We start from the raw sequence: 26,211 nt of genomic DNA, 5'->3' as shown, positions 1-26,211 counted from the left end.
GGCCTTGAGAGAAGGGTAGGAAAAAGCATTCTAGGCAGAGGTGGCAGTTCAGGGCAAGGTACACAGCTGGAGACTAAGGCATGTGTAGAAAGAGGTGATAAGGCTGCTAGCTGGATGTGCCATGTGGCAGAGGACGGGCAGCAAGGGAGACTGGAGCCAGATTGGGTGCCATGTTATTTGGGCTGAGGTTTTATTCTGTGTGTAGCAGAGAGCCCTCAAAGGATTTTGAACAGAAGAATGAATAGGGAATGATATTGTCAGATCTGGTTTTACAGAGAGTCTTAGCAGATAATATGTATTAAGATCACATGTGGGCTGCTGACTAACGATCACCACCACATGCTGGTAACACGTGCCAAACCTATGGATCTGAATCTCTATTGGTATTGATGTGTGTTCTGTGGTCCAGAACCCCAATTTTAGAAAATGACTGGGAAAAGTGCAAAAGATGGCTGGAGGGGAGGATTCCAGAGAGCAGGAAATGATTTAGGTGCTATGCATTAGATGCATGCAATATGCAGGGCTTTTTTTTTTTTTCCTGTGCTAATGACACATACAGAGTCAGACTGTACATAGAAAGAGTAAGTGGTGTAATGTAGTGTTTGTGATTAAAAGGCAAATTTTTTTAAATTAATTTTTATTGGAGTAGAGTCACTTTACAATGTTGTGTTGGTTTCTTGCTGTACAGCAAAGTGAATCAGTCATACATATATATATATATATATATATATATATATATATATATATCCACTCTATTTTAGCTTTCCTTCCCATCTAGGTTGCCACAGAGCATTGAGTAGAGTTCCCTGTGCTATACAGTAGGTTCTCATCAGTTTTCTATTTTATACATAGTGGTGTATGTATGTCAGTCCCAATCTCTCAATTCATCCTACCCACCACCTCCCCCCTTGGTAACCAGAAGTTTGTTCTCTATGTCTGTGACTCTATTTCTGCTAAAAGGCAGATTAAGCCAATCTCAAAAGGCTACATGTTGCATAATTCCAACTATATGACATTCTGGAAAAGGCAAAATTATAGAGATAATAAAAAGATCAGTGGTTATCAAGGATTGGGGGAATGAGGGATGAATAGACAGAGTACAGAGGACTTTTAGGGCAGGGAAACTCTTCTGTATGATGCTTTAATGGTGCATACATGTTATTATACATTTGTGCAAACCCATAGAATGTACAGCACCAAGAGTGAGCTCTAATGTAATGTAAACTGTGGACTTTGGATGATTATGATGTGTCAGTGTAGGTTCATCAGTTGTACAAATGTTCCACTTTGGTAGGGGATGTTGACAGTGGGGAGGTTGTAAGTGTGTAGGGAAGAGGGTATATGGGAAACCTCTGTACCTTTGGCTCAATTTTGCTGTGAATGTAAAACTGCTCTAAAAAAGTAGTCTATTTTCGTTCCTTTTTATGGCTGAGTAATATTCCATTGTATATATGTGCCACATCTTCTTTATCCATTCAAAATTGGGCCATTTGTAGAGACGTGGGTGGATCTAGAGACAGTCATACAGAGTGAAGTTAAGTCAGAAAGAGAAAAACAAATATCATATATTAACGCATACACGTGGAACCTAGAAAAATGGTACAGATGAACCAGTTTGCAGGGCAGAAATAGAGACACAGATGTAGAGAACAAACTTAGGGACACCAAGGGGGGAAAGCAGCAGGGCAGGGGTGGTGGTGGTGGTGGGATGAACTGGGTGATTGGGATTGACATGTATACGCTGATGTGTATAAAATAGACAACTAATAAGAACCTGCTGTATAAAAAATAATAAAATTAAATTTAAAAAAATAGTAAAATCTGTTGAAAAAAGAAAAGCCAGATCCTGGATTGGAATCCAAACTGTACAAACTACCAGCTCTATAACCTTGGGCAAATTATTTAACTTCCTTGTGCCTCAATTTTTGCCTATAAAATAGACTTAAAAAATTCCTACTTAAAGTGTAAATGCGTGTAAAACTTAAAAAAGCACCTGGTGTGTAGTTAAGAGTTCAGTAAGTGTTGGCTATTATTGTTATTATTATTAGTCCCAGAAAGGCAAACACTAATATATTAGTTCTGGAATATTTATGAATATAAAGCTGTTAAATTAATTTGCCTCAATGAAGCAAGGATCTTCAGGATGTTTTACTGAGACAGTCAAGAAGGTTAAAGAAAAAAATACTTAGAACATTCATGATGTCAGGGGTGGGTTTACAGGATGTTCTGGTCAGGCAAGAGTAGGGGCAGAACTGAGGTTGTAAGCAGAAATTTCTCAAAGGGAGAGGAGAATTGTTCAGGTAGAAAGGTTAGTGATAGGAGAAGGAGGTGTCAAGAGGGAGTAGAGCAAGTCAAAGTATCAGAAATTAATTCCACTGTGCCAGCAACTTTCCCTGATAACGGTCTTTTGCATATGCTTGTCTACTTGTCTCTTTCCGGCAGTCGCAGTGTTTTGCATGGTATTTGTGAGTTAAAGTTTGACCTCTAAACTGATTGTTCATAGGTGTGTCCAAACATGTTGGGGATGCCCTGAAAGCCCATTCCTCCCAGTCCTTGAGAAAAATCTGGACAGTTGGAATCCCTCCTTGGGGTGTCATTGAGAACCGGAAAGATCTTATTGGAAGAGATGTAAGTAGACAATCCTTTCACAACAGAAGGAGAAAAACATGTATCCAGTTGCCAGCTTAGCGCTATATCCGGATATCTAGTAGACATCTTGAATGTAATATACCCCAAATAAACTCCTGACTTCCTGCTGCCTCCCTTACCCTATCTTAGAAAGTGACAATCTTGTCCTGCAGTTCTCAAGCCAAAACCCTGAACTTATCCAGGAATGATCTCCGTCTCGTGCCTCAAACCCGATCCACCATTAAATTATCATCTTAGCTTCACTTAAAAAATATATCTGGGAGCTTCGCTGGTGGTGCAGTGGTTAAGAATACGCCTGCCAATGCAGGGGACACGGGTTCGAGCCCTAGTCTGGGAGGATCACACATGCCGTGGAGCACCTAAGCCCGTGTGCCACAACTATTGAGCCTGCGCTCTAGAGCCCATGAGCCACAACTATTGAGCCTGTGTGCCACAATTACTGAAGCCCGCGCACCTAGAGCCCGTGCTCCGCAACAAGAAAAGCCACCACAATGAGAAGCCCGCACACTGCAATGAAGAGTAGCCCTGCTCACCGCAACTAGAGAAAGCCCACACGCAGCAACGAAGGCCTAACACAGCCAAAAATAAAAATAAATAAAATAAATAAATTTATTTTAAAATATATATATATATCTATCCGGAATCTGACCTCTTCTTATTACCTCCACTGAGCAGGTTTAAGCCACCATTTTCTGTCACCTGGATGATTGTAATAGCCTTCCCTACTCTCATCCATGTCTCTTATTAAGGTCTGATCCCAACACAGTAGCCAGAATGATTCTAAAGGGACGGACTTGTCTAAGTTTGTTTATAAGACTAATTTATATTTTTGGTAGGTATCTCAAGTATTACAAAAGGTATGAAGAAGAAAGATAACCACTGTTAATATCTTGGTGTGTATCATTCCAGAATTTTTTTCTATGTGTGTGTACGTATGTATAGTAAAAAAAAGTTTGTGTGTTAAAAAAGTAACAAGAGAAACCTATTGTGAATCTATTTTTCAGCTTAACTATTTAACATAATTAATTCTCTATGTCAGTTAATATAGACATGCTTATGGTTTGTTTTAACTTTCATTTTGGAAAATTTCGAACACATTAAAGAGTAGAGAGATTAGAATAATCATCTCCTTCATACCCTTCTCCCGGTTTCAACAGTTATGAACTCATAGCCAGTTTTGTTTAGTTTAGTCCCTCATCCATCCTCCATCTCCTCCCTCCATTACTTTGAAGGAAATTCCAGACATCAAATAATTTCATTGGTAAATAGTAGTTATTTCTAAAGTATATGGACAATTAAAAAATATAACCACATTGCCATATTCGTACCTAAAAAATTAACAATAATTTCTGAATATCATCAAATATCCAGTCTGTGTTCAAGTTTCTGATTGTCTCAATTTTTCAGTTGTTTGATTTCATTATCCAAAACATTTCCCTACATTGTGATGGGTTGATTTGTCTCTTCGGTCACTTAGTTTTTTTCTTTGAGTCGCTTTTGATCTCTGGATTTTCCCACCATCTCCTTTTTTTGTTTTCTGTTTGTTTGTTTCAATGTATTTGTTGAAGAAACTGGGTCATTCCTAAAGAGTTTCCCACAGTTTGGATTTTGCAGATTTAAGCTCTTGTAGCAGCATTTAGCCTATTTCTCTGTCTTTTGTCTTTCTTGTAAATTGGTAGTTTGATCCAAAGGTATGATCAGATTCAGGTTCTTTCTGTACAGGTTTATGCCCTAGGAGGAGATGTGTCCTTCCCTTGTGACATAACATCCTCTCTCTTTTTATGATGTCATTGCCTAGATTTATTATTTCAACGGGGTTGCAAAATGCTAATATTTAATTATAGTGTTCTTTCTTCATTTATTAGCTTAAATACTCTATAAAGAGAAACATTTTCTCCTCAGTTGCTTGGTTTACCTTGTGGTACAGTGTATGGGAAAGGGTAGAATAAATATTTGATTCTTTTTCTTTATTTGCCAGTTTGGTTATCTACCATCCCCCAAGGTGAACAGTGAGTTGTTTTTTTTTTTTTTCTGATTCATGAAGTTAAACATATTTGGTATGTTTTAATCCATTATTCTAATATAGTTATTATTCTTTATCATGCTCATATTGTCCCATTGTGGCCAGTGGAGCCTTTCAAGTTGTCTCCTGAGTCCTTTTAACACAATTCTAGTCATTTATCATTGCTTCCTTGTGTTTTAGTATGAAAAAAAATGTTCTTGGCTCATTATATATAATTTTTGCTCCTAGAGAAATGGCTGGTTGCTTTTAGTGGGAAATAGTATTAAGAGACCACATTCTGAGAGCCAAGGGTTCATTTTTATTTTTCATGCCTGATAAAGTTCTATTGTACTAAAGTACCATAATTTATTTAACCATCCCTCTGTATTGTCCATTTATGTTTTCTATTTTTAACTTTTACAAAAAATGATATTAATGTTGTGATAAGACACATATATTTTTGAAACTAGCTGAAAACACTTATTTCCTTAGAAGTTATTCTCAAAGTAGAATGTTTGGACCAGTTGGTATGTAACTTTTAAAATGTGACTAATTGTCTTCCAGAAAGGTGGTAACAATTTACATTCCTACCAACAGGGTATGAGGGTGCCCATTTCCCTGTACCATTTCCAGCTTCGGGTATTCTGGCTTTTATTAAACTTTGCCATTCTGATAGGTATAAAATAACACCTAATTTTTCTTATGTACGTTTCTCTGATTACTAGTGATGTTCAACATCTTTCCATGTGGTTTTTATGCATTTTTAAGCATAGTTTTTATATTTTGAAAGACCTTTTGTATTATAATTCATTCTATTAACATTTTTGTTTGCCATGTGTGCTGCATTTCCCAGATTTTAATTTGTATCATTTATGAACATCTTTCCATGTGTAAAAAATATGTGTTAAATCTATCAATCATTTTCTTTTTGGTTTCTGGCCTCAGTGTCATGCTTAGGGATTATAAAGGTAACTTTTAAATACTAATGTTTGTAATGTTTGTAGTGCTTTTTACATCCATTATTTCTTCTTTTTTTAAAACATTTCTTTTTTTTTTTTTTTTTGGCTGTGTTGGGCCTTCGTTGCTGCACGCGGACTTTCTCTAGTTGTGGCGAGTGGGGCTACTCTTTGTTGCCGTGCATGGGCTTCTCATTGCAGTGGCTTTAGAGCCACCCGTGCAGAGCACGGGCTCTAGGTGTGCAGGCTTCAGTAGTTGTGGCTCACGGGCTCTAGAGCGCAGGCTCAGTAGTTGTGGCACACGGGCTTAGTTGCTCCACGGCATGTGGGATCTTCCCAGACCAGAGCTTAAACCCGTGTCCCCTGCATTGGCAGGCAGATTCTTAACCACTGCACCACCAGGGAAGCCCCCATTATTTCTTTAAAGCCTCACAGCAACCCTCTGCTATAGGAATTATTATCATCACTTATACATGAGGAAAATAAGCCTGAGAAAGGAAGCAGGTGTTACCCAGAGTTAAAGTTAGAAGGTAGAAGAGCCTAGCCTTAAACTTGGGCCCTTTGACTCCAAACACAGTTGGCCTTCCCTATTTGTGGATTCCGCATCTGAGGAGTCAACTGACAGTGGATCCTAAGGATTCAGCCGACCGCGGATCCAGGGGATGCTGAGGGCCGACTATACTGCGCCATTTTATGTAAGGGACTAGAGCATCCGTGGATTGTGGTATCCGCGAGTGGTCCTGGAACTAATCCCCCACAGGTACCAATGACCGTACTGTTCTCTCCTTTCTAAAAACAAATGAGAATTGGAGTAGCTTATGGAAGAATCAGCAAATATTAATAAAGATCTGGATATTTTATACTGAATGAATGCATCTCCATTTACTTTTCACTTCATTTGGAATACGAGAAAAAATAATCAGTGTCCAAATATTATTCTGGAATAGATCTATTAAAAGGCATAGTTTCTGGATAGTGATGCAGTCTGTGTACCAGTGCAGATCCTTGAACTGTTTTTTAATGATCTGAGACAAGGTAAGTACAGAAATTGAAAATAAATATATGGAACTGTTTTTAGCCACGTGACGGTGCTGTGACATCCAGGCATATGGTGAGCGTGCTTATCTTGCAGTGTGTGCGAGTGTTGTTGAACTCGTGAGTCTCGTGTAGTGCAAGCCGCATACTAGTCATGCGTTAGGGGACTACCTATCTGTCCATAAAAAAATAAGAAATAAGAAAACTGAAATTGATTCTTCACCGCAGATAGCTTGAGAAGCACTGCTCTTGGTAGCAAGTACTACTTTTTGACCTGGACAGGAACTCTGTAGCACATAGACAGGCCTTTGGAGCAGTCGGCCTGGGAAGGATCTCAAGCTCTGACCGTCTCTTGTCCTTGCTGTCTCGCAGGTGGTGTGCCTGTACCAGACTCTGGGCAACCCCCTCAGCAAACTCACCACACTCAACTGCATGCACTCCCACTTCATCCTGTCCGATGATGGCACCGTGGGCAAGTATGGCAATGAGATGAAGCTCAGGAGGAACCTGGAAAAGTACCTCTCTCTGCAGAAAATACACAGCCGTGAGTACACAGGGGCTCAACCAACAGGTCCTGGCTGGGGGCCTTGCTGTGGAGCAAAGTGCTCCATTGCCATCTGTACAGGGTAGAGAGGTCCAAGCCGGCCCATGCCTTAAGTTAACACCTGTGAACCCTCAGTGAGAAGAAAGCAGGATATGAAATTGTGGGTGACAGAAGAGAGGAAGGGATCTTGCGGGACAGCAGAGGGGAGGTGTCAGAGTGGAGACTTTAGCAGAGTCTCTGGAAGTCCTTAGGCTTGGATGGATAGAGGGGAAAAGTAGAGAAGGAATTGATTTGGGAATGTGGATGGCTGAAAAGCCGAGAAGAGACTAGCCTGAGAAGAGCGGGTTATGAGCCTTGATAGTCAGGGAAGATGACATTTCTAGGTGGGTGTGGCGGCTTCAGTCAGGGAAGGGGTTGAAATCAGGACTTTTAGAAATAGGGACCTTTGAAGGTTTGCTGTGACATGCTGGCAGTGGTGCTTTGGTAGTGCCTAAGGAGGAGGAGTGGGGGGCAAAATCAGTGAGTGTCCTTGGGTGGAGAGGTGGGAATCCTTAAAGGGAGGAAGAGGGCTGGATGCTGCCTGGAGAAATGGAGACTCTGCCTCCAGGGCAACGGAAGGTGGCCCCTGGCTCTTTTGGTGAGTTAAATCTTCCGCAGACTACTCCTGCCCTTTAAGCAGAGATTCCAGGGAATAGGAAGATTCTCAGGAGGCTTGGTCTTCTTCAAACCTTTGACTTTGGGCTGGAAAATGCTGAACATCCTTTGAGTTTTTGGCCCAGATTCCCTGAAGCAGCAGATGTAGTGAGGTCAGATGGATCAAAGCCCTATTTACTGCCTGTGACCTTGGGCAATGAAATTAACATCTGTCAAATTGTTCTCTTAATACAAGACAGAAGAAACTGTCTACCTGTACCTTTTGTTGTGAGAATTAGAGATAAAATATGTTAGGTGTGCTCAGAATAGTATTGGGTACATAACATGTCCTCAACAAATATGTTTCTTTCTTTCCTTTTATTCTCCTTTGGTACAGGGGGTCATCTGCTGGTTGGGGTGGGGGTAGAGAGAGGGACTCTGGGAATTGTTGCCAGTCATTTAGAGCTTAGTGTGAATGAAGTTTGGAGGCTTATTTAGGTCAGGAAGGGGGAGAGAGGAGCAGGTATGTGGTCCTCTACAGGGTGGGGGTGGCTAGTGGGGAGGGACACCCACAGAGGAGCGGAGAAGGAGGGCAGGTCAGAGATTGCCCTGAAGGAGAGTCCCTGAAGCGAGGGCCCTGCAGGGCTCTGAAATGCCAGTTACCTGAAATGTCCTGTTGCCTTTGATGACCCGGGCTCACCACCTGTGCTCAGGGATTCTGTGCAGCGCTATTATGTGTGTCCCAGGAGAGCAAAGTCTTTCTTAGTCTTTCTTATTTCCTGCTGATTCTCCATTTGTGAAAACAGCCCTGATGAATGAAAAGAGCCCTGAGCTTGCATATCGCCATATGCCATTCTACATTTCTACTTTCAAAGTCCTTAAAATTTAGGATTTATTGGGAGGGTTTTGCTGTCCGTGGAGAGAGAATGTGGAGTCAATTTCAGTGGATTGGTAATATTTATTATTCTATGGAGAACTGACAGGAAAACAGCAAAAACAATAAACCACTTACACACACGCACACACATAAACACACGCATGCATGCACACACACAAGAAAGAAAGAAGGAAGGGAGGAAGGAAGGAAAGAAGAAAGGAAGAATAAAAGAGAGAAAGGAAAGAGAAATGAAAACAGACCCCAGCGAGCCCAAAATTCTTAGGTATCAAAGCTGATCTTCATACCTCCTGTGCTCACTAGGGAGACTTTCTGCCATATTTGTGTTTGTCTTTGATGTGGTTATAAATGGATTTACTTGGATGGAATGACAATAATTAAATATTTTCTTGATTTCTTTCATTTCTTTTCAACCGGGCTTCTTGGAGTCCCTGGCAAATCCTTGATGTTCGCAGAAAGCACTTACCAAAAATAAGAAAAAAAAAAGGATGACTTCATAAAATTGCTGTAGAAATCCCTTTGAAATGTGGCCAATGTCAGTTCCTGTTCTGTAAGCCTCTGAGGATGGAAAGAATAGGATCAGCTCTGTATGTCTTCGTAATCCAAGTCTTGGTGGAGAAGAGAGCCCTTTCCTGGGATGCCTATTCTAAGAGCCTTTCATTGGAGCTGTAATGTTGTATTCCTGCCTAAACTGGGAGCCAGGAGTAGAGGCAGCTCTCTCATGAGATTTGTCAGCAAAGAACTTCACGATTTTTTTTAAACAAATTTAATTAGTAGCATCAGTAAGATCCTTTTTGTAGAAAACAATCATAAATATATTTATATTTATTTTTGTGAGGATTAGTTATTGCTTTAAAAAAGATGTATCTAACAGAAATTGAATTATTTTCCCCTCTCCTGCAGAATACCCTTACTGATTTCTTTTTCTGATGATAAAAGTGTTACATACTCTCATATTCAGATAAAGAAAGAAAACATAGAAGGAAGAGATAGCTTTCTGTAATCTTACTATAAAAAATAACTATTGTTAACTTTTTCACCTGTATGCTTTCAGAAATTTTCTATTTACACACAGAGCAACATTTAAAAATGAACACTGGGATCATATAATATCTTTTGTAGCCTTCCCTCCTCTTCCACTAAACATGGATGTATTTCCATATCAGTAAGCATATCTGAGCACATATTTAATGACTGCATAGTATATCATTATATAGGATATGAGATTCTCTTTAAAAATTGCTTTTTCCATCCGTTTCAGTAATTCTATAATTAATGGCATTTTCATCTAAATTTTCTTCTATTACTTTTATGCCTTAATAAACCATCGTCACCATTTCATTTAGCTTTTACAGGACAATGTTGTTAAAAGAGCCCTATGACTATCAACTGGTGTATCTTACGTCTGATTTTTAGTGATAGGGAGAAAATAATAAGGAAGTGGAGATATGTGGAAAAGGAAAGAAGTATAATGTCAAAGCCATTAAATAGACTGAATGAGATATTTGGGTGCCTGCTAAGAGGCCCACCCTTAACATCTGTGGAGTCAGGACAAAGGTTACACATGGAAACCCACATACTATTTGTTTAAATATTTAAAAGCTTTAAATCAAGCTAACCAAAAATAACAAGAGAATAATGTTCAATCCTTTTACTTTTGTACATGTAGCAGGAAGGCCAGGTTTGAGGTCAGAGTCCTGGATTTTTGGGAGTACTGAGCCAGAACGTGGAGATGAAACAGAACTAGCACCTTGGCCCCTGGCCTACAGGTCACTCTCTGCTTCTCTTCCCACCTTTGGCTCAATCTCACGATGTCCAGGCTTCACACACGTCAACTGGACACCCTAGCCTATATGTCCAAGCTCTATCCACTTCTCTCCTACTCCCCAAAGCTGCCTCTGACTTTGACAAGTATATTCCTGGGGCAGAGGTTCAAGCAGCCCCTGGAAGCAAGAATTTTGGGGTCCTGGGCAACCTAGTAAGTAGGAGAGGGAGCACAGGCTTTCCTTGGACCTTGACCCTATAGACTCCTCACTGTGAGGGGAAGGACATGGCCAGAGGAGGGCGCTGTAGAACATGGGGCCCAGAGTAAAGTCCAATGTCTCTCAGGTGTGAGCATGGTGTTGCCTGCCAATTTTCCTTCTCTTGGGAAAAAAAAAAATTGATTTAAATATATCAATACACATGTCGTGTAAAAATTAAATCAAGTAATAAATCTATAGAATAAACAGTCAACATTTCCCCAAATCTTCCCCTCTCTTCTTTACTATTAATAATTTGATATATATCCTTCCAGAGATTTCTGGTTATTTATGTAACATGTTATAGATATGTACATATGTATATATAAAATATATACCCATATATATGGTTTTAAAATTTTAAATAGGATTTTAAATAGGATCATACTGGGCATATCATTCTGTAACTTTTGTTCACTTAGTATCTTTTTAAAAAGAATGACTCCATGGTCTTTCCTTTTTTATTGTCTTCCTCACTTTAATAAAGTAATATGTAGTCTTATAAGAAAGCCGAATAGTGAAAAATGGAATAAATTGAAATTTAAAAGTCTTTGAGGTTTACCCATCCCATCTTGTTCTTAGAAATAACCACTATTCAAAGTTGATTGAACTGGCAAAAGTTTGATCATTTTTGGAGATGAGTGATGGATACATTGGGATCCATTATATCATCCTGTTTTCTTTTAGATATGTTTGAAAATTTCCAAGATAAAAAGTTAGTTTCTTGAAGACTACTACTTATTATTATTTTTTAATTACCAAAAGCCTTTAGGTAACTTTTTAACTGGGAGAAGATGCTCTCACCATATTTGTGTTACTTTTATTTAAAGTCCAAGCTTCTGGCTTGGCCTTGAACTAAGCAAGCCTGAGTCAAAGAAGAGAGAATGGCTAGTGCAAGTAACAAATGTATGTGGTAATTGAAAGACTTGTGTCTGGTAATCAGAATTGCTGATGGGGTTCCTTTGTAACAATTTGATATTGTTTGTCATCTGAAATAGGCTCAAGACAAGGAGTGCCTGTGGTGGGGCTGGTGGTGGAAGGTGGTCCCAATGTCATCCTCTCAGTGTGGGAGACTGTGAAAGACAAAGATCCAGTGGTGGTGTGTGAAGGCACAGGCAGGGCTGCCGACCTCCTGGCCTTCACCCACAAACACTTTGCAGATGAAGGGTGAGTTGTTGAGTCTTCATTTCTGAAAGTATGCTCTTTATTCTTCCATTTTAGTTCTTTAATTTCTGCTTTCATGTAGGCTGGATATCCTTAGAGGACAGAGACTGGAATTCTCTGGATATCTTAGAGGACAGAGGTTGAGACTGGAATTCATTTTTCAGTGGTTTTTGTATTTATTAAGCAACACCAAAGTGCCCTCCAGTGATGCAAGTTGCTATTAGCTTAGCTTAAGAATGGCTGGCCTCTTAACAAGGACCTTGAGCCCTGTCTGAGCTTAGGGAAAAAGGATTTCCAGGGAGAGTGAGGGAGGAGACCACTGTGGCCCCAGATCACCTTTAAATTCAATTGCTGTTAGTAAAAATAGCAGAAATTGGAGAAATCAACATCCTGACATTTTTGTCGCATATGTTGTACTTAGTTGAAGTTTTAACTCTTTTTCCTTTTTAAACAAGGAGTTTCAAACAAGTTTCAAACAAGTTGAAATTCTATCTTTATGAGACCTTAGAGATTATTTAGTGGGTTCTCTATCCATCCCTATACACATTGTGATTCTTCCAATTTCAAAAGCGTGGTATTTCTGCCAGGTGAGTAAATACAGTGTGTACAAACTGAAATGTGGACCCCACTCATTTACTTAATAAATATTCATTCACTGCTTATAATTTCTCTCTGACAACTCTTCTCTTAAGTTTCTCTCCCCTTTCAGCCCTACTTCCACCCCGTACCCGCTTCCTCTTCTATTACACCTCTCTCTTTTGTTTTGCAGTGTCAGATTCTTTAAGTATATTATGCCCGTAATTTCTGGAGATTCACAGCCCCTTGGAAATCTGTCAGCTCGAGAACCCTGTCCCAAGTGCATTCTTCCCAGGAGCATGGCAGATCAGTCCATTCTCTCTTTCAATTCAGCCTTCTCCTGGTGCTGCTGCTTCACTTTCCTTCCCATTCATTTATCTCTTGGCAGTACTGTCCATAGAAACCTTCTCCATCACGTGGGACAGACGCAGGGATGTCGTACTTGTGCTGATGTTTCTGGCTTGTCCCCTTCTCTGCACTGTGTCAAGTCATGACCATTTCTCTCTCCCAGGACCCTGCGTCCTCAGGTGAAGGAGGAGATCATCTGCATGATTCAGAACACTTTCAACTTTAGTCTTAAACAGTCCAAGCACCTTTTTCAAATTCTGATGGAGTGTATGGTGCACAGGGATTCTGTGAGTATGATGAGTTGATGACTCAACTGACTTAAAAAACGCTAATGTTCAACAATTGTGATATTTATTTTCACAAATTTTTTTTTCATTTCTTACTTGATTATATATAGCTCTACAGAACTTGACCTTTAAGTTGAGTAAACGTGACTTCTTGTTTCCTCCCGCCCTCCAACCGTGCTTCATATTCCTGACCGTACCTGGGAAAAAGCACTTAGACAATATAACAGTATTACAGAAAAGTGATTGAATTTAGTGAAAATTACATGTAAATATTTTCAGAGGGTAAAGGAACAGCTCCATGTCTTAAATAAACTCAAGTCTGCTGGCTTAGATGACTCTATCACAGTATCCTCAGTATGTCCTATAGGAGATCATTGGGGATGCACTGGACAATGGAAATATGTGAATAAACTCTCAGGTGAAAAATAGAGGCCACGAACTTTGGGCTATGAACATAATATAGATTAAGGAAAAGATTTTAGTGTTTTGGGTACTTCAATCAAAATTTTTATCAGTGATTTGGATAGTATGTTGCTGACAGTTACATTAAATATGCAGATATGTCATAACATAGCGATCTTTCCAGAATTTGAAGGCTGGACCAAATCATACAAGATTTTGGTAATATTAAAGCACCTTCCCTCAAAAAACCAATTGAACAAGTTCAGTCTAGACTAAGCATGGCTAAACAGATGTGAAAAACCCTTTGGGATTTTGGTTGACCTAGTAACAACGAAAATAACAGCCATGTCTGCAATTAACGGTGTGTTTTCCAGTATATTTTTTCATGTGAAATAGCCCCATGAGTGAGTTCAATATGGCAGTGATTGTTTATTTCAGTTTCAGAGATAACGAAGCTGAAGCCTAGAGAATTTAAGTGATTTGCCCAGAGTCATGCAGTTATGAACTAAAACTGGAGCTCAGAGTTGAAATCTTGTGCATGGTCTATTACATTTTATATTCCCCACAATAGTCAGTAGGTTAAGAAAAGGATATATTAAAGGGATCACCCTTATATTTGTCTCCTCCTGTCATCAAGGAGAGTAACCAAGGAGCGGTGTAATAATCAAGAGGGAACTAGAGAAGGCAGCTAAGGGTTTGCATGTTACAGAAAGTTTCTCCACTCCTGCACAGTTGAGGGTTGATTTTATTCATGCACATGGGGGGTGCTGTTAGGTAGAGGGGCTATTAGCATGAATTGTAGAAGAATTCTATCTTTATGAGACCTTAGAGATTATTTAGTGGGTTGCTCTCATCTTGTGGGTGAGGAACCTGAGATGCAGTGGTTTTAAGATATTTACCCAAGACTGACTTACTTAGTGGCCTATCTGGGGCTAGAACTTGGCAATCTTGGCTCTTTTTTGTTGAACAGGTCCCTTTACTATATATTTTCATCTGCAAAGATTGAGATACATTCATTAACAGGAGAAGACCTTTTATAATCATAAATAATGTCCTTATTTGTCTTAAAAAAAAATCAGTCACGTGCCAGGATGCACCGGAGGCTTTGACGTTGTGAAGGCTTTCTTCACTGTCCATTGTACTTGCTCACTGGGTGCGTTGTAATTGCCTCACTTGTTTTATGACAAATCCTTGAGGATTCATTTCTCGTTAAAAAGCAAACGTCTTAGTTTCTAAAGCTAGGTGAACAGAAGGATCTCATTTCGTATTCTTTCAAAATGAGGAATGGTTTTCTTTACATGAGGAATTGACACTGAGTTTCTTTCCATTATAGCATGTGAATAGTAAATTAATGCAGTAATGTTCTTTCATGCATGTTTCCTCTAAGATACTTGGAATTTTTCAGTTTTTTTTTTAATCCCCTGAATGTGTACAATTCGCCATTACCCTACTTAAAAGTTTTCTCTCTTATTAGTAAAAAAAAAATAATAATAATAATTTTTTTAACTCTGTGATTTTTGACATTAATGATGAATGTTTCACTTAATTCATTAGCTCAAGAGCAAATCTTGTGGGTACTTTTGAAAGCATTTCTTTGCTAGTCCCCAAAATGTATGGCTTTCTGTTTTTCAACTGTTACAGATTACCATTTTTGATGCTGATTCTGAAGAGTCACAGGACCTTGATTTAGCAATCCTAACAGCTCTGCTAAAGGGTGAGTGTCTAAATAAGGTTACAATTGTTCCTCCTTCCCTCTTTTCACATTCTGTGGCACTGTGTGCTTTTTATGTTGATATTATAAACAGAATATGTGATTCCTTTCTTTTACCCTAGGCACAAATTTATCAGCATCAGAACAATTAAATCTGGCAATGGCTTGGGACAGGATGGACATTGCCAAGAAACATATCCTAATTTATGGACAACATTGGAAGGTATAATGAAGATGAAGTTATTTGGAAGACCTGTGTCGTGTGTTGGTTTGTTAGGGAGGGACAAAAGAGAGAACTGGAGGAGAGATAGGTTGCTTTGGGGACGGGTGTGGGGGTAGGGTAGCATCTCTGATGCTGGGTACACACCATCGCTAAGACATTTCTCTCATCTACTTTGCCTCCCTGAAAACATTTTTTCCTCTTGCTCTGCAGCCTAATTGAAGCTGACAAAGGAAGTCGGGGGAAAGACAGATGGAAGGATTTTTAATTTACTTTTTGAATGGGCAGATTTTTATATTGTTATTCAAAACTTAAAGTTTATCTTATTTTTTTGCATTAAAGTGTAATGCATGCTCACAATAGGAATGAGTGAAAACAGAGAAAAGCAGGAAGAAGAAATATTACTCATAGTGCTAATGCTAATCACCGTTAACATTTCATTTAAAAAAAATTACAGTTGTGACCAGACCATAGGTCTATTAGTTTGGGGTTGAACTAATTTGTGCACATTGTTTAAAACATCAAATGGTACTAAAAAGCTACCAAAAAGACAGTAGTTCCCTGCCCTGCTAATCACTAGAGCCAAGCACTTTTGACGTTTTTGGACTGTTCTGACGTTTATAAATCTCCATATTTCTAAATAATAAGTCATATTGCTGTTTTCTGATTAATTTTAGAGAGCTCTTAACATTTCTGTCTGTGCCCTCCCTGCTGCAATCTGGACTGGTTGCCTGCTATTCCTGGTGCTGAGCTGTCATCCTTCATCATCTTGGAGATTTCCTCCTTTGTTAGAACGCCTGTTTTCTGTATCCCCTGTTTTCCTCTTTCTTGGTTTACTCCTTTATTTGATGATGTGTATCTTGCAGTAACTTCCTGAGAAAGGGAGTATGGGAGATAAAATGTTTGGATATATTTTAATTCAAGGTGGAACTAATTTTCCTAGAGAATTTTGAATGCTTAGCTTCCAGCACCCAGCAGTACTGTTGAGAAGTAAAAATCGTTCTCTTTTCTGATCCTTTGTTTATGACCATTTCTTTCTTCTCTGGGAGTTTAAAAAAATCTTCTCTTGTTCCAGTGTTCTGAGATTTCACAATGATGTGCGTCGTTATGAGTCTTTATATCCATTACACTGGGCACTTGCTTTCAACTTGGCAATCATGTGTTTCCTTTCTGGGGAGTTTCCTCCCCTGTTTTCTCTGCTCTCATTCAGGAATTTTATCGTTTAAATGTTAGACCTGTGGACTGCTCCTCTAATCTTATCTTTTCCTCTTATCTTCTATATCTTTTCTTTGGTAGATTTCCTCAAGTTTAATTTTTCATGCCTTGTATGTAGCTTTTTGTTTCTGGTAGCATATTATTAATTCCCGAGAGCAAATTTGTTGTCTTTTTATTTTTTTAATTTTTATTTATTTATTTTCTTTTTGTGGACATATGTTTTTATTCCTCTACAAGTGAATTGCTGGGTCATAGGGAAGGTGTACATGTACTTTTTTTGTTTTTAATAGATCTTTATTGGAGTATAATTGCTTCTCAATACTGTGTTAGTTTCTGTTGCACAACAAAGCGAACCAGCCATAGGCATATACATGCCCCCATATCCCCTCCCTCTTGAGCCTCCCTCCCACCCTCCCTATCCCCCCCCCCCAGGTTATTGCAGAGCACCGAGCCTATCTCCCTGTGCTGTGCTGCTGCTTCCCACCAGCCAACTATTTTACATTCGGTAGTGTATATATGTCGATGCTACTCTCACTTCGCCCCAGCTTCGCCCTCCCACCCCGGGTCCTCAAGCCCATTTTCTATGTCTACCTCTTTATTCCTGCTCTGCAACTAGGTTCATCAGTACCATCATTTGTTTTTAAATTCCATATATATGCGTTAGCATAAGATATTTGTTCTTCTCTTTCTGACTTACTTCACTCTGTATGACAGACCCTAGGTCTTAGCATCCTGAATATAATATCTTCTTTTGTTTTTTTGAAGCTATTAATGATAGTTCTTCTGAAGTTTTCTTCTTCCTGTATTGTCTGATTCCTCCTGGTTGATGTTTTTTGGTCTGTTTGTCCTGGACTCTTTGTTTAAATGTGGAGGAAAGAAAGCTCATTAGAAATTCTGAGGCTGTAGATTTGGGCTTCACAGTAGGGTGATCTGGCTGCCCCCATTTGTTGGGGAACCTGAAGTGTTAGCATATTCATATATTTTCTCTTGTATTCATCACAATATCATAAAGAAATCCTCCAACCTCCTGCTTACAAGGTAAAGCCTTGTTCCTGTTGTTACGGAAATCAATAGGGGAAGATGAGTGGGAAGGTCCCAGTGTTGGCAATTTATGCTGCCAGAATTCTGTGGCATAGATTTTGTTTGGTTCTTGACTTTTTTTCCAATTTCTAGGGACTTCCATTTTTTGGCTTTCTGGGAACTGCTAAGTCAATTACCATTTGACCATCTGCTTTTCAACTTCTAAAATGTTTCACTCTTGACCTCCTTGTTCTTGTGGATTCATTTCTTTAAAAAAAAAAACACAAAAAGACAAAAAAACCCTTTACTATAATTTTAGTGGGGTTTTAGGTAGGAGTAAAAGTGGATGAGTGTGTTTAATTTGCCATTATACCCAGAAGTCAGATATAGTTTAAATGGGAACATGCCAAGTTACCAAAAAACAAAAAAGAAAAAGGAAAAGAAGCAGAAGGAAAAGAAGGAAGGGAAAGAAACCTTGGATTTTTATTAGAATTGCATTAAATTCAAACATTAATTTGGGAAGCATTGAGATCTTTACCACAGTCAGTTTTCTCATCCAAGAACACATTTATTCAAGAGGTCTTTTATGCCTTCAGTTTACCTTTTGTTATTTCTTCACTTAGGTCCTGAACATTTCTTAGTAAGAATGTATTTTATGATTATTTTGCCTGTATAGTTTTGAGTTCAAATACATGTAATTCTTTAGTTATTTCTACTTTCTTAATTTCTCTATATCTCTTATTTATTTCTGCCCTCTGAAGCCTGGCTCGCTAGAACAAGCAATGTTAGATGCTTTGGTGATGGATCGAGTGGATTTCGTGAAGCTCTTAATAGAATATGGCATGAACCTCCATCGCTTTCTTACCATCTCCCGACTGGAAGAGCTCTATAATACAGTGAGTACTGGAACATTTCATTAGTCACCTCCTTAAGATTTATTTATTAATTAGCTTAACACTTAGCTTAAACTATATCTTGAATGTTCAAGTCTCCTATGTTCATGTACAAAGATAGCTTATAGAGAGACAGACTTTTCAACCAAAGAAGAAACTTTCTTACCAAATCCATTGTATCCTATAGTCATTTCTGTGTTTCCCATTTTAATTAATTATACAGAATAGAAGCATAAACTAATTTAAGAAAATAGGATAGTAAGACCATAATTAAAGCCAAAGATGTGAATAAGAACAAATTGTTTTTATTGAGTAATTAGAAGCATTTCAACCTAAGGACACTTAAAATTTTGTTCCTGCAATTTTCCTATGTAAACCTTTTATTGAAATGAGACTGGCTTACTCCTTGTAAAGACACCAGTTGCTTAAGCCAAGCACCCTTCTTGAGATGTCCTTCCTTGCCTTTGAATCTTACCCTTTCTTTAAAGCCCTGTTCAAGTCCTATCTTCTTGATTATTCCAATTCACATATTATAGTGCCCCTATAATACAGATTATTTGCCACTCTTTTGAACATACCTATCTTCATATTATTGGTTATTTTTAGTGTAAGTCCCACTCTCTTCTATTAGATTGTAAAAATTCTATGAAGAAAGTAATTTTATTCTTCATCGAATCCCTCAGTAGCTTGAATGAACGTAGTAAGTGTTCAATAAATATTTGTTGGTAGAATATAATTGTGTGATGAAATTTGTAATTGTGTGATTTATATATAATAAAGAATAGTTACAGATTAGTTAAAATTTATTTCTGCCTCTTGCCACACAAAGTTAATTAAGGCCTTACTTCCTAGATACATACATCTTGCATTGAAAAATATTTTAATCTAATCACACCTTCTCTTGGGAAATACCTTCCTTAGAATTAATTTGGCTTAAGCTTCATTACTAAAGATGTTGAAGAAAGTTTTCAGTATTCTGGATAATTTATGAATTCTGAAATAAAGGTTTTTTATTTCTCCCTAGCACATGGTAATTAAAAGGTAATTAAAATTCTTCCTTTTGTTCTTTATTACAGAAACAAGGACCAACCAATATGCTCTTGCATCATCTTGTCCGAGATGTAAAACAGGTAACCTAATTATGAAGGTGTACACATTTCTTCTGATATTGTGTTAGCTTTGTGGCGAAGTGTTACCAGATTTTGCTTTGTAAAATGTAGACTTGGATTTTCCAGTGAATTACCTACCTTCTTTACCTGTGACTCTGAACAATTTCATAACCAAACCACACTCATATTTTTTCTTGTAATTTGTGTTTTAAAAGATTTGACCCACCAAGTAAGTGGCATTAGCTAATAATTATTTTTTCTTATAAAACATGAATTGGAGACATAGAAACTTCCAAGCAAAATTTCAGCTTAACATGATACAACAATATTGCCAATGATGATAATAATACCTGCTGAAAATAGAGAAACTTCCTGGTTCTGTTATCTTTATTGAAGGACTGGTATGTGATTCCCTTGTTTTTGTTCTTGTTTTGCCTGTTAGTGATAACTCTGGGGCTCTCACTTCCTTGGTGAGTCTAAGCATTGTTCTAGGGAACCAGGATGGATCCCACTGGTCTATACCTTTGCTAATATTTTGCTCACGGTATTCTCATTGAACTTTGAGTTAAGTCAGACTTAAAATCATCTCTGATCCCCCATTAATTACCAGAACTTTCCAGCTTTAACTGACTTTTTTTTTTTTTGCCTTAATTCTGAAGTCTAATATCTTGAGGGAGAGAGTGTGGGCTTTCTGATTATGTTGATTTGGTGGGAGTAAAAGGACTGGAGGAAGACATTTAGTTGTCAGATTAGCAGTAAGCAAAAGTGTCCATGGCGATGTAAATTTATTTTGCATTGATTTATGTTGGGTCAAAATGATGTTCTGTCATGGTAAACTGAAGAAAAGGGAGAGAAATAGCTAGATATGTGTTTAACTAGCAGCAAAATGAGAGCGTGATTTGTGTTCCTTGGAAAAAGTGAATTATGAATGTGAAAGAGAGAAATTAAATTATTTGCATTTATTTACATCTGTAACCTTATTTGTTGTTCAAAGCTTTGGGAACATTGTTCACAATCTGTTCATTTCAAAGATCTTGTTCAGCACTCTGTGCCTTTAAAAGTGCGCTATGAATGACAGTTCAGAAGTAACACTTACGAAGAGGCACTGTGGTGGCCTTTAAGGGGTCAGAGCAGTTTTCATTTGGCCTAAGGCCCATGTGCTTGGAAACCTGCTACTCAGGCCCCTAGCAGCCATGACGCTGGCCTTGGCACAGCCTCGTGTTTTGAAATCTCATTTTGCTCTGCTGCTTCATGTTCCTCATTTCTACGTGTTCTACTTCCTTTCCTGTTCTTGTTTTGTGTATGATTTGGTCAACACGGTGCAAAGTTACAGCCATTTCAATAGAGAAGCTTAAGATTTAACTTAGTGTTACTTTTGGACCCTCCAGCATATCCTCCAGTGATTATACTTTTGTTGTAGTGGTTCTGTCATTTCCAGCTAAAAACAATCTTTTGTACTCTCTTTAAATGTATTTTATTCTAAAGTGTGTATATGCATGAGAGAGAAAAAGAGAGGAAATGAGCTCTTAAAAGCAGGCATTCCATGTCTATGAAACTGAAAACATCTTAAGGCTAAGTATTTTTTCCCATTTGAACAACCGGGTTGTATCAGTAGCTGCCATATTAAGTGATCAGTTGTTTTTGTTCTTGTTCTAGTTATTAGTGATAACTCAGGGGCTCTTCCTTCATTTGTGAGTCTTAAGCATTGTTCTAGGGCTGAAGAGTGTGAGTCTCCCTCTTTGCAGTTTATTTGGTTATGTTCTAGTGACGTGGCAAAAGGGATAGAAAAAGAGAACTGACAGTTACGTGTTACATGTTTTTGTTTCAGCATGCCGTTCTCTCAAGCTACAGAATAACGCTGATTGACATTGGACTGGTGATAGAATACCTTATTGGTAGAGCATATCGCAGCAGCTATACCAGAAAAAATTTCAGAGCCCTCTACAGCAACCTCTACAGAAAACATAAGGTAGCATAATTGAAAAGTACCCTAGTAAAATTAAGGATTCCTAGGAGTTATACTTTTAGAAAAATGGCTCGGGAAGTTTAGATGGGAAGAGCTTCCAAAATGGACATGCTGTTTATCGACATTTATTGAATGTCTGCTGCATGTAAATTACTGTGCTAAGTGCTGGCATGCTGGCCTGGGATGGACATAAAGATCAGGAGTTTAGAAACTTTTAAAGGAAACAGACTTATGAATAACTAGCCACAATACAAAACAGGATATAATATGTGCCGTATTGACACAGAAGTATGTGGTGAGAAGTATTAGAGGGAGGGATGACCGGTTCTTTCCTTATCTTTATCTTTTGAAAATACAGAAGTGGAAAGCTTAATAGGATTATATCTATAACTCATAATAGTACATAGCCTGGAGATGACAAACTTGGAACAAGTCTCTAGGGGTTATATTGGAAGATGCATGCAGAATGTACCATGTGAAAATACATATTATATGTATTTTATTTTCTATCATATTTTTGAAAGTCTAGGAATGTAAAATTAGAGTTGCTGGTTAGTTGATTAGCAGAGAAAACATTGCTTGTTTCTTAAAATTGCCAGTACAGATCAGTAAACTGAAGAGCCTAGTTCTTATTAGGGGAAAATGAGAGTGTTAGAAAAGGTAGTTTGGGGCATTTTTGGCTGAGAGAAGAGCAGGAACAGTTAAGGGCACAGTGCTGGGAACACCAGGGTATGGTTTTGCAGTGACAAGGAGACCTTTGGAAAGATACTTTGGGATAAGATCACGTGAAGAGTCTAGAATATCAAGCTACTTTTGACCTTTATTTTTAAAGAATGATGTGAAGTGAAAACCCAGCTTGGCTTTAAGGGATGAGAAAACAAAACAGAAAGAAACCCAACTCTCAAAGAGAAAATGTTCTTTATTGGCATTTCACAGGCATAGGGATACACTTGAGGCATCAGTGCCCTCAAGTAAACAAAATATGCCTTGCTCTGAGGTTACCAGTGGCAGGTATAGGACTGACTGTGACCTTGGTGCAGCCCAGTGGGGAGCATGCTAGGCAGGTTCCTCTAATGCCCTTTCTGGAAATGGGTAGGAAATTGCCCATTTCTCTAATTATTTTCTAGTGAAGGAGTACAGAGTTTATTGTGTTTCCTAGTAAATTAGATCGTAGCAGTTAACGAATACATGGTTTGGAGTCGGAGAGATCTGGGACTGAATCTTACTTTTGTTCATTAGTAGCCGTGTAATCTTGAGTGAGAAACTTAACCTCTCTGTGTGTCAGTTTCCTTATCTTTAAAATGGGAATAATAATATAATACCCCTTTCATAAATTTATCAAAAGGATTAAATAAAATAATACCTAGAATAGCCAGGAAAACCCATATTCCTGGTACATAGAGGGTATAGAGTAACTTAATACTAATAGTCATTATGATTATTACTAGTGATACTATTAATCCTATATCACAGTAATAATAATGATAATAATTTGAGTAGTTTCTTTAAAAAGTTGGACCCCATTACTTCTACATCTAACTTATATCTGTAAAACACAAACTAAAAATAAATAAATAAAATAAAGTACAAATAAAATAAATAAATATTAATAAATAAGTAAAATAAAGTTCAAAGTTCCTGATACGGTTTGTATTGGGAATTTTATGTCAGTCCCTTTAAGAATGCTCTCGTTTGTTTTTGTTTTTCATTGATGACAGCTTCATGCTGACAAGCAATTAATTATGTTGTTATTGGGCCTAGCCACTGGAATTCCAGTAGTGATATAACACCTGGAGAAATTCTGTAACTTTCTAACTGAAGCTTAACCTTGGAGCTGTTTGTGAATGGGAACTTTTTCTTATCAGAACTGTGAATCTTTATTGCCTATTCTGAACTTGTTTCAGGTATAGAACATCGATTGATTCTAATGGAATTTCCACATAGAAAAGGAATGCAGATATATGACAGGGAGCAAAAGAACATGTTCTCTAAGATGTTAGGAAATAAGAGTGTGCTTAGTAAGAAGGGGATCACGAGAGGCTCTTGTTGGAGGAGTAATTAACTACTAATCTTGGATGAGAGACAGAACCATTGGATATTTGATAGGACACAATATTATATTTGTTTTTATTGTTGTCTAGAAATAAAATGTTAATTGTTACCACTATAATCATCTTTTTCCCTTTTTGTTTTATTTTAAAAATAAAATAACATATTCCAGCAAGTGACCACTTTTGCTCAAAGCCTTCCCCAGCCCCCTCTTCACCGAAGATGCCGCTCAGGAAATAGAAATGAATCTGCAGAAAGCACACTGCACTACCAGTTCATTAGAACTGCCCAACCTTACAAAGTCAAGGTACCAGTTACTTATTTTAGATTTGAAAATAAAATTGTCCTTAAAGACTGAGATCTTTTCTTCATTTAAAGTTTGAGAATGGGGAATACAAATAGAGGGATCATTTACAAGTACTATAAACAGATGGTGCAAGTCAAAAGCATAATACAGGTGTCCTCTAACAATGATGAGCAAACGCCCAGGACAAGCAACTAAATGATTTGCCGGGGCTGGCACCTCAGGCTGCCTTCCTTGTTCCTACCTCTACCATGTCCAGATGCTGACTCAGGAAGGCAGTCCATGGGATGGTACTAAAAAATAGAATTATTAACCCAACATTGCACCCTCCTCCTCCTTTCCCCAAGGCTAATTGGAGGTGACTGTTTCCTTCTCCTTTCTTTTCTCTGACACTGCCCTCTTGCATCTTCTTTTTTCCCTTTTGAAGCTTTCTAAAAAATAATTTTGGCCTAATGTTACAGTATGACAATGATAATGTATTTATGACTGTGTGTGTGCATGTGAGTGTGTGTGAGCAGTATTATGCCCCCCTCCCTTTACTACCTCAATCCCACTTTCCTCTGGGGGTGAATGCTTTTGTTAAGAGTTTCCATATAAATGGTTCCTATGTTGGCTGAAAGAGGTTTGCTTTTTATAGCTCTTAGAATGAAAAGATATTTCATAAAATTACCGTTGGTCATAAAACATGAACATAAATTCCCTTCATTTATAGAAATAGAGGAAGCTTGTTACTATTTTTGCTGTGATCTCCTTTAATTAAAGAGAATAAGCTGTGACAAAGTGAGAGAGTGGCATGGACATATATACACTACCGAATGTAAAATAGATAGCTAGTGGGAAGCAGCCGCATAGCACAGGGAGATCAGCTCGGTGCTTTGCGACCACCTAAAGGGGTGGGATAGGGAGGGTGGGAGGGAGACACAAGACGGAGGAGATATGGGGATGTATGTATATGTATAGCTGATTCAGTTTGTTATAAGGCAGAAACTAACACCATTGTAAAGCAATTATACTCCAATAAAGATGTAAAAAAAAAAAAAGAATGATTATTGAATCTTGTTATTTGCCAGGCATTAGTTTGGGCACTTGGTTGAATTTGAGAGGCAGGTGTGTTGGAGAAGATATAATTATGACTGAGAAATGGTCCCACCCTCCCTCCCAAAGTAATAACCACAGTGCAGTATGATGAGCATCGAGAGAGAGATACATACAAAGTGATATAGAAGACTATGGGGGTTAGAGAATGGTTTTTGAGATGATCTGTAAAAGGTGGTTTTACCAGGTAGAGAATAGTATTTCATTATTACCTATTACCATCACTAGGGGAATATAGTCAGAATAAAGGAAAGCAAAATTAAAATCAATCTATTTGTATGAATGTTGGCAACACTAGTTGCCATTTTTCTAAGAGGAAGATAATCTATTTGTAAGGTAAGGTTAGAGTTCTTTTTTTAAATAGTTATCATTTATCTCATGTTATTTCAGCCCATTTCCTTGAGAAATTGAAAATTGTTGTATAGTTAGTGGCTCTATTCCAAAGGTATAGTGTTTTAAATTGTGTTAAGTGAACTTAAGGTATCTCAGCCTAGGGACCCTGGAATTATTAGATGCAACAAGAAATGGATTAAAAAAGGCCAAAATTTTGGTTTCTGATTTATAAAGTTCTATTATTATTTCCATCTCTTTTCGGTGATTTAAAAATATTTTTAAGATACCCGATGTGTTTTGTCAGGTAGAACATCATGCATTTGAGTATTTGGACACCCATTCCTATTTTGTATTCTAACAGGAAAAGTCTGTAGCCCTTCATAAATCAAGGAAGAAGTCAAAAGAAGAACAAAATATATCAGATGACCCCGACTCTACTGGCTTTATTTATCCTTATAATGACCTGCTAGTTTGGGCTGTGCTAATGAAAAGGCAGAAGATGGCCATGTTCTTCTGGCAGCACGGAGAGGAGGCCACAGTCAAGGCAGTAATTGCTTGTATACTGTACCGAGCAATGGCCCGGGAAGCCAAGGAGAGCAACATGGTTGATGATGCCTCAGAAGAGCTGAAAAATTACTCAAAGTAGGAGTTCTCCCTTTACCTAATATTAACATTGACAGTTCTTAGAATGGTTAGACATGTTTATCTCCCTCAGCTTAGAATTTGTAAGATGAGTGGACTTGTAAGATGTGAACTTGTAAGAAGTGAACTTGTAAGATGAGTG

The 26,211-nt window shown here is 38.1% G+C and overlaps 1 protein-coding gene across 1 annotated transcript in view; it reads left to right on the top strand.

The window, feature by feature from the left end:
- TRPM6 (transient receptor potential cation channel subfamily M member 6) overlaps positions 1-26,211 on the top strand; it is a 181,140-nt gene that overhangs the window by 42,261 nt on the left and 112,668 nt on the right. The window contains exons 6-16 of the mRNA XM_022573494.2: positions 2,504-2,628; positions 7,015-7,186; positions 11,734-11,902; positions 12,987-13,110; positions 15,154-15,226; positions 15,346-15,446; positions 18,440-18,574; positions 19,648-19,701; positions 21,509-21,649; positions 23,868-24,002; positions 25,789-26,069. Coding sequence (XP_022429202.2) covers positions 2,504-2,628; positions 7,015-7,186; positions 11,734-11,902; positions 12,987-13,110; positions 15,154-15,226; positions 15,346-15,446; positions 18,440-18,574; positions 19,648-19,701; positions 21,509-21,649; positions 23,868-24,002; positions 25,789-26,069 — 1,510 coding nt within the window. The remainder of the gene's footprint in view (positions 1-2,503; positions 2,629-7,014; positions 7,187-11,733; positions 11,903-12,986; positions 13,111-15,153; positions 15,227-15,345; positions 15,447-18,439; positions 18,575-19,647; positions 19,702-21,508; positions 21,650-23,867; positions 24,003-25,788; positions 26,070-26,211) is intronic.

This window comes from Delphinapterus leucas, chromosome 6 (genome assembly GCF_059928025.1).
Source record: "Delphinapterus leucas isolate spDelLeu-1000000601 "Yukka" chromosome 6, BTC_Dleu_Yukka2, whole genome shotgun sequence".
Lineage (NCBI taxonomy): Eukaryota > Metazoa > Chordata > Mammalia > Artiodactyla > Monodontidae > Delphinapterus > Delphinapterus leucas.
Note: the sequence above shows the minus strand (reverse complement) of the source record. Positions and strands in the feature narration are given on the sequence as shown.